Source organism: Gopherus flavomarginatus, chromosome 7, assembly GCF_025201925.1.
Source record: "Gopherus flavomarginatus isolate rGopFla2 chromosome 7, rGopFla2.mat.asm, whole genome shotgun sequence".
NCBI classification, from domain to species: domain Eukaryota; kingdom Metazoa; phylum Chordata; order Testudines; family Testudinidae; genus Gopherus; species Gopherus flavomarginatus.
In genome coordinates, this window is record NC_066623.1 from 95,488,319 (window position 1) to 95,503,219 (window position 14,901).

The following is a 14,901-nucleotide window of genomic DNA, read 5'->3' on the forward strand; positions in this document are numbered from 1 at the left end:
AGGCCCAGGTAACCAGGCCAATTTGTTCATTGCATTTTTTTTTTTTTACATTTGTGTCTGGATTGGTCTTTCACCTTAATGACACTGCCTCAGGAAAATTTAAAGTTTAGAGCAGGAGCAACTGACAAACAGAATTCTTCACATTTGCTTCAGTTTTCAAATTGCTCTTCCAAGGAAAGAGTAATTGAAAATGACAAGACAAACAGCTGCTTTCTCTAAAAATGATCTGATTTTACATCAGTCACTAAATTACAGACTGCAAATTATTACTCTTTAACACTTATACTATGTTTGTTCAGCGTGTTAAAAGGCTAATATAGTTAATAAATTCAGAACAAAAAAGTAAAAAATCTTGCTGTCAGACTATGTACAGAAGTTTGTATGGTCTTGCTGTCATCTCTCAATAATGGAATAGTAATTTAAGCACTAGTGCTTTCTTCTATATGCAACATATTGAAGTAGTAATAAATTCCTGAGGATAGTTATCCTCTCAGAAGTGAGTCCCAGTAGCAACCTTCAAGTGTTTAATACGTTACCTTTTAATACTTGTCAGACAATCCTACAGAGTTAATCACAAATAGATTTTCTCTCTTGTGATCAAGTTAACAGACATACTAACTAGACAAGTTATTGCATATATTGCTCCTTCAACACATTTCCATACTGAGTCTTGCAGAAGCAACTCAGAGCCAAATTAGAAAAAAGATCACTACACTTTTTTCAAACTAGGGCCCCAATTCAGCAAAGCACACACTTAAACTTTAAAGTACTTGCTTATATGAACCAGTGCCTTAAAAGGAAGAAAATGATGTACTACCTGGACAATGCCAAATCTCACGACTTTGTATTTGTGCAGACCTACTTTAATCACATACAAATCCGTTATTTTGCAGCACCTCCTAAATTTATGAAGAAATTAAAAAGCAAATCAAACATAACAATTCCTGTTCCCAAAATGCAGTAAATTAATCTAATTTTCATTAAATCAGATAAGTGTGTGTGTGTGTCTTGGCATGAACTAGAAACTCTATTTTGTCTGAATCTTATTCACTATACTTCAGGATTTTTTAACTTGAAAAAGTATTACCGGCTGCACAAATGGAAAAAAATAGGGGAGCTTTCTGTGGCCAAAATAATAAACTCCAAATTACAACAAATAATAACTAAAGACTGTGTAGCTGAGAGGTTAAAGGGTTTTTTCTATATTTCGAAGATGCTGCATTCAAATACATTGAGGTCGTAGTGTTAAAATATTTTGTTCACTTGTTCTCCAAATCAAATGAGATTACAGATTTATATTTTTTAAACAAAAACAATTAAAACACAGTGTAATGTCCAGAAAGGTGTCCTAGAGTAAAACAAACAAGACAGGAGAAGAATTCACCCATTTAAAGAGGAGTTAACTGAAAAAGCAACCAAACCAGAAAATCCATTTAAAAAGGTCATGTTAAGTCACAGTTAGAGAAGGTAAAAAATTAGCTTCATCAATTATCTAGGGCACTAGCACAGTGTTTTGATTTAGTGCAACCATTAACTAATTCGCCTCTTTGTTTTAACAGATCTCACATCTTTATATGGTTAGCTGGTTTTTTTCCAATTCATTCTTTAAATGGTGTAAAGTGCTTTGGATCAGATCTGTATTAACAAGCCAATTGTGCATCACACTTTCAGCATGAAAGCTTTAAAACAAGGCCAAGAGCACACAGTTCTTCATTGATCGTCCCTTCTGCCATTAGAAATCATTAAAAATCAATCAATCAATCAATCAATCCATCCCTGTGTACCAACCTTCCCATGATTTCAGACATTCAGTCAGCTTACCTGGAAATATGCTGACATAAAGGTGTTGTCTACTACCATAATAATGTCTTTATGTTTATGGATGACATTTGCACAGCCTTGAATATCAACAACCTTCAGGGTGGGATTTGTGGGAGTTTCAAGCCAAACAAGCTGTAATTTTTCAAACAGATATCATTAGTTTTAAATATCTGTAAATTACACAATGTACCATCACCTATAACTTTCTTTTTAAAAGGACACTTTCTTTTTCTTTTTCCACATATATTCTGAAGAGAGTACCAGACTGACAGCCTCACGTACTTACATCTGGGCCTGATGCTATGGCTCTCACTCACACATGCACCCTCCTTTCTTAGAATTCCTTTAGCAACACCTTTACCAATATAATCATAAATTTTTCTTCATATTTTTAAGAAAAGCTCTTAAAAATCATTAGCTGTATTTAATATTAGTTTGCCAAATGCCATGTTCCCATCCAGCTGTGCAAAGTGTAATTACTAAAAAAGAACTCATGAAAAAGCAGCCTTTAACCATTAACAGAGTCAACAGCAAAACCTTTCCTCCTCAACCCAGAAACCCCTTTACAACATTCACCTCTGAACAAACCTTTATTACTAGCCCAGTAAAAAATGTTCCTCTCTCTGCAAGGCCCCTGCAGTGTTCTGAATTTGCCACCCAAAAGCACAGCGTTCCCAAGAAGAGACTTCAGAACTTTTAAGATCTGTGATTGTGCTTTCTGCCATAAATAAAAACCTGTCCTAAGAACTGCTACACTCTTCTAATAAAAACAGCATTTGTAAAGGAAGAAAACAAAATCATTGAAAACACACTGCCAATGGAATTCAGGAGCATTCTTCCATTACCTTTGTATCTGGTGTGATTGCAGCCTCCAGGCATTCCAATTTGCTACAGTCAACAAAAGTAATCTTCACACCCATTCTGGAGGCTACCTTCCTGAAATATCTGTTTGTACCTAAGATAGGAGAAACACAGTATTATGAAAGACATGTTTCTGCTTTACACTTATTTGACAAGAGAGAAGAAATTTTCTATGAGCACTAGAGCACACTCACTGATTTTCATTTTATGGGTAAGAAAGGCTCAGGAGGGTGGGTGGAAGACAAAGGCAGGACGTTTTATGCAAAAATTAGACTAGTAATTTTGTATTTTTTAAAATACGTTTTAATGACTGGATGGGCTATTCCCTTCCTGTATGCAATTCAAGCTGCCACTTTCCCCTTTTCTCTGGACTTGCCACCAGATGATTCGTGCCAAAGTTGTGTAATAACTTGTAGAAAACACATTTAACAACAATAAATGAAATGCCAGCGAAGTAACTATGTACAGAAGACCTGATTATATGGTAACTCAGAAGTCCCCAACGTGGTGCCTCCAGGCGCATTTATGTGCGCCCGCCTAGTGCCCAGCAGGGGAGAGAAGCTGGAGTCCCACGCCTGCTGGGGACAGAGTACTCCAGGGCTGCAGGCTGTGGGAACCAGCTTTCTCTGTCCCTGGCAGGCGCGGGGCTGTGGTTTCTCTCCAGCTTCTCCGGGGCTGCCAGTGTTCTCGGTCTCTGGCAGGTGCGGGACCATGGCTTAAGACAGAGAGAAGCTGTGGCCCCGCACCTGCCAGAGACAGAGAACTTCGGGGCTGCAGGCTTCATTCTATGTTAAAGTAGGAATAATAAATATATTTGGACCAGCAGTTCAACAATGTTTTACTTTTTTAAACTAAATAAGATGAAAACTGTTTGATGTTTATTTTGTAAAAATTCCTTAATTTTTCTTACAGGTAGATAAAAAAGAGCAAATTCACATGGTAATGTGAAAGAGTAATTGCTGAATAATTTAATTTAATAATTTTTACATGTAAAATTACCCGTTTTATCTAGCGATTCATATATTATGTAATATTAAATAGGATGTTTTTCATATTATTTAATGTACAAATACAAAATAAGTCTTGAAAAACTGCTGGCGCCCGCCACACTCTTCTGAAAACATGAATGTGCTACTGGCCATAAAAAGGTTGGGGACCACTGTGGTAACTTATCCAAAGCGTGTGTTGACCCTCAACTGACAAGCCATCCAGGGTGGGCAGAATTGTGGGAGATGGTGCTAGCAGAAAGGAAATTATTGGGTAAGAAATTTTCTGTTCTGCAGCCCACTGTCTCCCACATTTCTGCTACACATGCAAAGCAGCGAACAGGACGAGAGAGGGATAATAGAACAAACAGAAAGGAAACAAAAAGGACCTCTCCCTTCTACAAGATTGCTCAAACAACATGGTTATTACTGGACCAACACCTTTAAGGCCTTCCTGCCAAAGAAGCCCTCCGCAGAAACCAAAGTCCACTCTATGGCATCTGTTAAAGATTTTAATTGATGACCATATTGCTGCTTTGCAGATCTCTGTGGTGCAAGCACGTGCTCTTTTGGCCCATGAGGTCACCATAGATATTGTGGAGAGCTCCTTGGTTCCTTCTGGTACAGAAACACTGACTGCACTGTATGCTTCAACAATACATAATTTGATCCATCTAGCCAGGGGGAGCATCAAGATTCTGAGTCCTAGAGTTCAGTTGGAAGGAGACAAACGGGGTGCCTGCCTTCCTTAGTGACTCCATATGCTTGATGTAAATCTTGTGTGTTCTTCTAACATCCAAAGTGTGCCACAGCTTCACAGCTGGGTGCTGAGGCATGGAAAGGAAAGTTCACCTTTGGCAAGAAAATTTCTGGCATTCTTAGCACCACCTTGTCCTCATGGAATATGCAGTAAGGTTTCTGCGCAGATAAGGCTGTCAGTTCTGAAAGTCACAGGGTAGATGTGATGGCCTCCAGAAAACAGGTTTTGATGGAGAGGTAGTATGATGATGCAGAAGTCAGGGGTTCAAAGGATGAGTGGTTAGGGCTTTCAACACCAGTGGTGGATCCCATTTAGCGAAGGTCAGTCCGACTGCCAGTTTGACTGCTCTGAGAAGCCTGGAAACCTGAAGGTTCTTGGTCAGGGAGCGTAAAGATTCTATGAACAGTACGCTACAGAGGGCTAATACCTGAAGTCCCTTATCTATCCCTTGAAAGAAGTCTACAGTAACTGCAATCCCAGGAACTTTTGGGTTTGCTCCGTGCTCGACTGACACCAAAGGCTGAACTTAGTCCAAACAGATGAGTAGGCTTTTAGGGTGCAAACTCTCCTAGAGGAGAGCTAAGTCCTCTCTCTCTTCTGAAGATAGGCCTAGCACAGCTAACACTTCCCTTTCAATAGCCAGGCTGCTAGATGAAGGCGTCTACCAAATCCACTGAGCTTTGGAAGTCCCCTTGAGATAGACATCACTATCAAAGCGAGGATCTCCATCTGAAACCTTGTTTTCTTCAGCCATTTGTTGAGCCTTTTGAAGTCAAGGATGGCTCCGATTCTTCCTGTGCCCTTCTGAATAGTGAAGAACACAGAGTAAAACCCTGAAAAGCGTTTTTTTGGGGGAAATCCTATCACACATGTTTCAGGATGAGATCTTCCACCTCTGGACAACTTGCACTTGGCAGGATCCAAGCTGACTGGAAACTGTCGGAGGGGGTGTGGTGGTGCCCTCATCTCAAGAGAACAACTCTGGCATGCTCTCTCTCCAGTCCATTTGTTTGTGGTTGAACTAAACCATTTGTCTTGAAAATAGTACATCCTGTCTCCAAAGCTCAGGTCTGGGTCAAGGTACGTTTGCTCACTGTGATACTGAAGATGGAGGTTTTCCCCTCACTCCTCAGTTCCAAGATTTTTCCTTACATATGTGTTGTCTTTTCTCTTGAACTTCCATAAAGAAAATGGATGAAAGAAGTGTCTCTGTCTGCATGTGGGTTTGTAGTCCCTTCTTAGAAGCACTAAGCGGAGAAGGGAGGACTGAATGGTTTTAATGGCTATTAGCCAGGATGGGTAAGGAATGGTGTCCCTAGCCTCTGTTTGTCAGAGGATGGAGATGGATGGCAGGAGAGAGATCACTTGATCACTGCCTGTTAGGTCCACTCCCTCTGGGGCACCTGGCATTGGCCACTGTTGGTAGATAGGATACTGGGCTAGATGGACCTTTAGTCTGACCTGGTACGGCTGTTCTTATGTTCTTAGCTGCATTTTCAACCACTACCTTATCCAACTTTTCTCCAATGAGGAGAGATCCTGTGAATTTAGAGAAGCAAAGGGCTTGTTCGAAGAGAGTAATCACTTTACAGGGAAGAAGCCATGCCTCGTGGCCACAGAGCTCGATGCCATGCCATGGCCTCGGCACAAAACTGCATAGCATCAATTGACACATTGCCACAAATGCTGTAGCAGACTTATACTCATGATTTTGACTTACCCCTTGGGCTGGCAGAATGAAGTCCTCCTGGTCCTTAGCGCCTCTCCCAGTTCTATTTTAGGTCTCCTCATAAGGATTTTCTGTGGTAGAGTCATGACTTCCTGGGGAGATTGGGTCCCAACATGTGTGTCTGGCTAAATGCTCCATGCCCTAAGCTGGCTGACCCTTGCACTGCTATATTAGGCAGAGTGTAATTCACCCTCCATGGAGCCCATTAAAGTTGCCTCCCAGATGGAGCAACATCTGGGCTTAGCTCTATATTTGCATGACTGCTCTGCCATCCCTGAAAGGAGGAAGATTTCAGCAGGGAGGCATTGAAACTGAGACTCCGTGCAGTTTCACCGCTGAATATCTGGTCCAAGAGAAGGAGAAGAAAAACAAAGAAGGCTGTTCAATGCTACCAGAAAATCAAAAGGCAAAGAAAAGGTCAGGAAAAAAAAGAGAACCACAACTGACTGCTGTCAGGGAAGCAGAAAATTTGGTAACAGCCAGAGAAAGGGGTTGAAGAAGTGCTGCAGCTTTGAATTGCCTCTGGAACTGCACAAAGGAGGCAACTTGCTCATACATAGCAGAATTATGGGAGATGATGGCCTGCAGAGTGTTGTATTTTCAAACAGTGCTGTGGATGTTAAGTAATGGGAGACCATTAAGGCTATTGTTTCAGATAGATTTCTTAAGTCCTTTTTATTTTTAAAAAGAAATATTAAAGTATTCTCTCCTATAAGAAGATGAAAGTCAGGATTGAAAAAAAATCTTTTTACTGGTCCCAAGTGCACACCCATAGTGGTTTTCAACTTGAGATCTGAAAAGAAGAAGAAGAAAAACAAATACACACACACACGCTAGAATACAATGTATCCATTGTACTACATGCTCTCCTTACTCTGGTTTGGGGCATTCACCACAAAAATACTAATGGGTTTTGAATATCACTTGGAAAGTATTATGCTTAGGACTATTTGAACACTTCCCCTTCATTCATGAAACTAGCTATTATTAATAAAATAAAACAATGGACTGACTTTTGTTACATGGCTGAATTACAACACTTGTTAATTACATTAACTTTCCTTTTTTCAGACAGTCCATCTGAGTTTGCCTTCTTCCTCCCCTTCCTCCAGTTCCTTGCAGTTCTACTCTCCATATCATGTTTCCACATCCTCACCTCCCTTAATTTTCCTCACAGTCATGTGTTTCCACCATGCAGCCTCAGAGTGGCCATCTGTTTCAGAGTCTAGTTAGTAGGCTTTAAGAATTTATGAGGGAAGGGAAGAAGTGGGAAGAGAAATTACAACTATTTTGTTTCTTGTCTTTCCATTACAGTCGGTAGTGACAACAGCAAGGAGACTGATATTGCCTTAAACCAGCATGGATAAAAATCAATCAAAATTTTTTTTTTTGAGAAAAAAACTATTAAAAAAAGTATATCTAAAGAGAGTATTAATTAAGATCTCTTTGAGCAATTAACATATCTCATCATGGAATAGGTATTATAAATTCTAATTCTATAGTATGAGACAATATATTCATGTACTGTTTAAGAAAAGTTTTGTAAATGAGTTCCAACAGTTTATGGATTAGGGATCCAACTTTATGGAGTTCCAGAGGCTTCTGTATAGATTATTTAGGTTAATCTTTCTATCTACCCACAGGGACTCAGTGCTCAGTCTAGAAGATACCATCAGAGATGCTTAGTTTTGCAGTTCCCAAACTGTGGATTTGTGTCTCCAGAGATAACATACTTGTTAACAGCAAAAATGTTTTAAAATATATCGAGGTGAGAAATAACAGATCTCAACCCTATTGTCCCTCTGCTAATTTGTGTACATAGAGACAATCCATTACCTCTCTCTAAAAGTGCAAAGTTTCAAAAAGTTCAATGAACAGAAGATTGTTGGGGCGGAATAGATCTGGACAAGGAGAAATCTGGAGATAAATGTGAGAAGGGAGAGACAGGCAGTAGAAACAAAAGTGAAACTGTTTGACCAGCGTATTCCAGAAGTCTTGAGGTCTTTGTGAGTGTAGCTATGTCATAACATTTTCCCAGATTTGGACCTTAGCGTCCAAAATATGGGTGTTTGCATGAAAACCTACAAGCGGCGTCTTTGATTTGTTCTTCGGCCTCCATTTTTGTCTTGTTAGGCATGGTTCCTGTTTTCTTGTTTTGGGGTGCCCTCCGGTGTTAATCTTCTGAACTGCAGGTTCTCTGTTGCCTCCTAGGGTCTGCCTAGCAACAGTGCCTTTTTCCCTTTCTTCCTCTAGCTAATCTTTTAAATGTAAAGTAAACCAGAAAAACCACTTTATTTGCATGTGTATTGTGCTGGTAATTGCCTCCTAATGGGAGTGCTATTGTCTGACAAAAGGCCTGTTTGTCACAGCTTAATGGTTCCTTGCTTAATATGCAAGCCAAAAACTGCCAGAGAGAGCAGAAAAAAAAATTCTCTCTGGTTCCTTTTAAAACCAAACCCTCTCTGCTAAAAAAGCCCCTAGCAGAGAAAAGAAAAATATAATATTCCCACTGGCCTCTGGATTCTATCTTTCCCACAACGGCTGCCACCACGTCATAACATATTCCCAGATTTGGACCTTAGCGTCCAAAATATGGGTGTTAGCATGAAAACCTCCAAGCTTAGTTACCAGCTTGGACCTGGTAAAGCTGCCACCACCCAAAAAATTAGAGTGTTTTGAGGCACTCTGGTCCCCCCAAAAACCTTCCCTGGGGACCCCAAAGACCCAAATTCCTTGAGTCTTACAACAAAGGGGAATAAACCATTTCCCTTCCCCCCTCCAGGTGTTCCCTCCCTGGGTTCCTGGAGAGATCCACAGAAGCAGGCTCCGTGAATCTAAACAGAGAGACTCCACCCTCCCAGTCTCCAGTCCTGGAAAACACAATCACCGGGATATCTAATCTCTCTTCCACCCCTCCTTCACCCAGAGGGAATGCAAAGTCAGGCTAGTAAATCTAACACACAGAGATTTTCTTTTCCCCCTGACTTCTTCCTCCCACTAATTCCCTGGTGAGCTACAGACTCAATTCCCTGGAGTCCCCCACTAAAGAAAAACTCCAACAGGTCTTAAAAAGAAAGCTTTATATAAAAAGAAAGAAAAAATACATAAAAATGGTCTCTCTGTATTAAGGTGACAAATACAGGGTCAATTGCTTAAAAGAAATATGAATAAACAGCCTTATTCAAAAAAGAATACAATTCAAAACATTCCAGCAACTACACACATGTAAATACAAAAGAAAACAATATAAACCTTACTGCCTTACTATATTTGTACTTACAACGTGGAAACACAAGATTAGAAAGCCAGGAGACAGAAAAAATCACTTCTCATAGCCGAGAGGGACAGACACAAGACAAAAGAACAAAGGACTCACACACAAACTTCCCTCCACCCAGATTTGAAAAAGTCTTGTTTCCTGATCGGTCCTCTGGTCAGGCGTTTCAGGTTACTCCTTTCCAGGTAAAAGAACATTAACCCTTAGCTATCTGTTTATGACAAGCTACCATCCCATTCTCTCACTAGGATGGAAAACCCATAATGGCAGCAGGCACTAAAAGAGACCCAGTTTTGGAATATGTTAATGAAGTTCCTCTACCTGTGGGTAAGACATGCATGCGTGCAAAATGCAAACAGTGCAACAAAGAAATGCAAGGCCTGGTTGCCCAAATGAAACATCATGAGAAGTGGTCCTTCTCGAGAGGAAACTGCGTTGAAGATGATGAAAGGAACATGTAAGGAAAGATCTGAACATGTAAGATCTTCAAGTCTGGACATTTTTTTATTTCATTCTTCTTTTTTAAGGACTACCTGTCTTCCTTCTGGACTACTCTTGAATTCTCATGTTTGAGCAAAAAAAATTTAAAAAAGTGTTACTCTATGGTACTATCATTTTAGATGCAGTTGCGATAAATAAATAGCTGAAATAGGCAGATCTTCCTTTTACAATTCACCTTTAAAGTAGTACTGAATGTCAGTGAATGCAATGAGTAATACTAAATGAGCAGTATGGTAATAATTAAATAACTGCATTGACTTATTTTGTTTAGGAGAATCCATCCTCAATACACAGGATTCTGAAGACTATCCACCTTCAAGATCACCATCATTTTGCATAGTGGCAGATAACTCTGATAGTGTTTCAGTCACATCATGTATGTCACACAGCCACAGTATATCATATGTAGCAAAAAGAAAAACAAATCATCATCATCCAGAAACAACCATAGATAATTTTGTGATAAGAACCAGCAGATTACAAAAAGAGGTAATTGATGAAAAAACTGCCTGGTTTGTTTATGCAACAAACTCTCCTTTCCATATGATTGAGAACCCACACTTCATTAACATGGTTTAGTCATTAAGACCAGGATACAGGTCCACTCAACAGAGCAGATGTTATAAGCAAACTGCTGGATAAAGTGTATGAAAGACATTGAGTAGGGTGCAAAAGTTCTAGAGGGTAAATATTGTTAACTTGATTCTTAATGGGTGGAGCAATGTCCACAATGATCCTGTTGTATGTGCTTGTGTGACAACAGAAGGGAATGTCTTCCTTACAGAAACAATCGATACATCAGGAAATGTACACATAGCAGAATACTTACAGTAGCAGCAGTAAAAGCTATAACAAACTGTGAAAAAAATGTCTAGTATGCACCTTGGTTACAGACAATACTGCAAACGTATCCAAGATTAGAAGAAATTATTTAGAAGAGAGTCCCAAGCTAATTACATACGGTTGCATTGCTCATTTGATGCATTTCCTAGCCAAAGACTTCAGTTTTCCAGAAATAAAGGTCAATGTTGTTGAAACTGCAAAATACTTCTGTAACAACCACTTTGCAGCAGCAGCTGCTCTGAAAAAAGTGGGAAGAACCAAGCTAACTCTCCCACAAGACATGCGATAGAACTCAGTAGTGGACTATTTTGAGCACTATATCAAGATCTGGCCTAATATGATGATGGGTTGTGAACAAAATCGTGAAAAACTAGATGGCACTGTAACAGCCAAAGTTCTCGACATTGAGCTTAAGAGAAATGTTGAACACATGCTGAGTACCCTGAAGCCTATTTCTCTAGCCTTGAACAAAATGCAGGGAAATAGCTATTTTATTGCCGAGGCTGTTGAAATTTGGAAGGAACTGAGTGAGAGCTGAAAGAGAGAAATATGCTATGACAGAGTTAAATTACAAAACAAACAATAGTAGCTTCTTCTGCCAGTGTAGAAAGAATATTTTCTTCCTTTGGACTAATTCTTTCCAAATTTAGAAATCATTTGGGACCTGAAAAAGAGTAGGAAAGTACTTTTCCAGATTATGAACAAACAGAAAGTGAAGGTGAAGACAGAGTTAGTTGCAGAAGTCAATATTTTAAGTTTCTCGTGTTGACCTGGCTGACATAGTTAATTAAATTTTTTTTTAATATTTCATTTAACTATTTTAGTTAAAAACATTTAACAAAAACAAATCTGATTTTAAAAAACGTGAATGTTTACCTAAATTTAAAAATTCATAGTCTTGTTTTGTTAAAGTATTATATGTTTGCTGTTGAAGAAAAAATCCAGAATACATAACACTGTTGATTTAGTTAAATAAAACAATTTAAATGTCTGTCTGGTGATGTTCTCCTCCTAACACAGCATGAAAATTCTCCAAATATTAATGATTAACCTGCTGAATTGGAGATATTTATGAAGTCACTGGGAGGTGAACCATCTGCTTCAATTACCTTTGGTAAAATAACCAAACAATCATTTATTTTCTGATATAGCTGTAAAACTAACCTGAAAAATTTTCAAAATAAATCACTTTAAAAAATGTAGAGTGTGTACCTTCTAAAAAAATGAAACCTACATCTCTGATTTTTGACCATGCTGATTATTCTCTCTCTCTGTAGACCATGAAACAGGAACCGTGAGGTGGTATTTACTTTCTCAAAGACTCTGCCAGAAGTGGACAAGGTCACATTTCCATTAATATATTCTTTCCTCTGAAAGTTCCCAGAGTAATATGAACAATTCCTTCTCTACCATATGGAGGTTCCATAAGGATATGTCACCCCTCCTGTTCACATTTGTGAGGCCATTAAAGACAATTACAAGATAACATGGGCTGCAATGTTAGAAATATATGGAAAACTCACACCTCAAACAGTCAGACAAGGCTTTCACAGTGCCTGGTAAAGATAACAGTTTGGAATGAGTTGTCTGAAACTCAGTCCAGAAAGGATTGAGGTGATGCTGGTGAGTAGAGCAGGTAATCTAGAGGAAGCGACAGATACTATGGTTTTTTGTTTTGTTTTCTGGAACACTGGCAATCTGGGGCCATTTTGGATCTTTACCAGCTACTGGATGCCTAAGCAGAATCAACATTTATCTGTGCACAGCTAGGAGGTTGGGACTTTTCCTCTCACCAGTTAGCCATACCTTTTGAGTTCTCCAGCTGAAACGAGTGCAATCATTCTACAAACATTTATGTCTCCACCTTTGGCCAATGAAGTCATGAAGGAATGGTCTGTTATTAAAGAAGACTTTTCATTGCATGAATTATTCTTTCCAATTAAAAATAACGTCATCATAAATATGCAATTCAAACAATAACTGGTTGAACATCCTAACTGCTTAGTTATCTAACACGGCTACCCCTCTGATACTTGACACCATGCAAGGCACTGCATTTAGCCGTATGGATTGGAAATCCGTCAACCTCATGAAGAAACTTGCACAAAGACAGACAGATATCATCTTCCTTTCCAAATGCAAACGGATGGACATCATACCAAATGGACTAAAGGTAAAAAATCCACTGCTATCTACATACTACACAGACCACAGTGAGAGATTATGCCATACTCTATCAAAGAAACTGAGGAACCACCTGATCAGCATCCTATACAGCAAACAGGAAAACATCAAAAAAGAGCTCTCCAACCTGGAGACTCTAATTAATAACCAAACTTCCATACAAACGGACTTCACTAAAATAAGACAGGAGATATACATTAATCACTTCACCTCTCTACAAAGGAAAAAAGGACTGTAAGCTGTCTGAACTCCTACCTACCTCATGGGGCCACAACCGTGGTACCCCCAACCAACCCAGCAATATCGTCAATCTATCCAACTACACACTCAGCCCAGAAGAAACGTCTGTCGTATGTCGGGGACTCTCTTTCTGCCCTGCCACCCCCACCAACATGATACAGTTCTGCGGCGATCTGGAAACCTACTTCCGCTGTCTCCGACTCAAAGAATACTTTCAGGACAATACTGAACAGCGCACTGATATACAGGTACCCTCCCACCAACAGCACAAGAAGAAGAACTCCACATGGACTCCTCCTGAGGGTCGTCATGACAGTCTGGACCTCTACATTGAATGCTTCCGCCGACGTGCACAGGCAGAAATTGTGGAAAAACAACATCGCTTGCCTCATAACCTAAGTCGTGCAGAACGCAATGCCATCCACAGCCTCAGAAACCACCCAGACATTATCATCAAAGAGGCTGATAAAGGAGGTGCTGTCGTCATCATGAACAGGTCTGACTACCAAAAGGAGGCTGCCAGACAACTCTCCAACACCAAATTCTACAGGCCACTTCCCTCAGATCCCACTGAGGAATACACTAAGAAACTGCAACATCTACTCAGGACACTCCCTACGCTAACACCGGAACAAATCAACATACCCTTAGAATAACCCTGGTCAGGGCTCTATCTACTACCCAAGATCCACAAACCTGGAAATCCTGGACGCCTCATCATCTCGGGCATTGGCACTCTCACTGAAGGACTGTCTGGATATCTGGACTCTACTCAGACCCTATGCCACCAGCACTCCCAGCTATCTCCGTGACACCACTGATTTCCTGAGGAAACTACAATGCATTGGTGACCTTCCAGAAAACACTATCCTAGCCACCATGGATGTAAAAGGTCTCTACACGAACATCCCACACACAGATGGAATACAAGCTGTCAGGAACAGTATCCCTGATGATGCTACAGCACAACTGGCTGCTGAGCTCTGTGCCTTTATCCTCACACACAACTGTTTCAAATTTGATGACAATATATATCTCCAGATCAGTGGCACCGCTATGGGCACCCGCATGGCCCCACAGTATGCCAATGTTTTTATGGCCGACCTGGAACAACGCTTCCTCAGCTCTCGTCCACTCACACCCCTTCTCTACCTACGCTATATTGATGACATCTTCATCATCTGGACCCATGGGAAGTAGTCTCTGGAAAAATTCCACCACAATTTCAACAGTTTCCACCCCACCATCAACCTCAGCCTGGACCAATCTACACGGGAGGTCCACTTCCTAGACACCTCGGTGCAAATAAGTGATGGTCACATTACCACCACCCTATACCGAAAACCTGCCTACCTTCATGCCTCCAGCTTCCATCCCGGGCACATCACACAATCCATTGTCTACAGCCAAGCACTGAGGTACAACTGCATCTGCTCTAACCCCTCAGACAGAGGCCAACACCTACAAAATCTCCACCAAGAACTCTCTAAACTACAATATCCGCATGAGGAAATAAGGAAACAGATCAACAGAGCCAGATGTGTACCCAGAAGCCTCCTACTGCAAGACAAACCCAAGAAAGAAACCAACAGGACTCCACTGGCCATCACATACAGTCCCCAGCTAAAACCTCTCCAATGCATCATCAGGGACCTACAACCCATCCTGGACAATGATCCCACACTTTCACAGGCCTTGG

The 14,901-nt window shown here is 40.4% G+C and overlaps 1 protein-coding gene across 7 annotated transcripts in view; it reads right to left on the reverse strand.

Moving 5' to 3' along the window:
* Positions 1-14,901, reverse strand: part of CTH (cystathionine gamma-lyase) — an 82,400-nt gene that overhangs the window by 55,594 nt on the left and 11,905 nt on the right. For all 7 annotated transcript variants that reach the window (XM_050961061.1, XM_050961060.1, XM_050961059.1 and 4 more), the window contains exons 4-5: positions 2,667-2,776; positions 1,822-1,953 (exon numbers count right to left, since the gene is read on the reverse strand). In XM_050961061.1, coding sequence (XP_050817018.1) covers positions 1,822-1,953; positions 2,667-2,776 — 242 coding nt within the window. The remainder of the gene's footprint in view (positions 1-1,821; positions 1,954-2,666; positions 2,777-14,901) is intronic.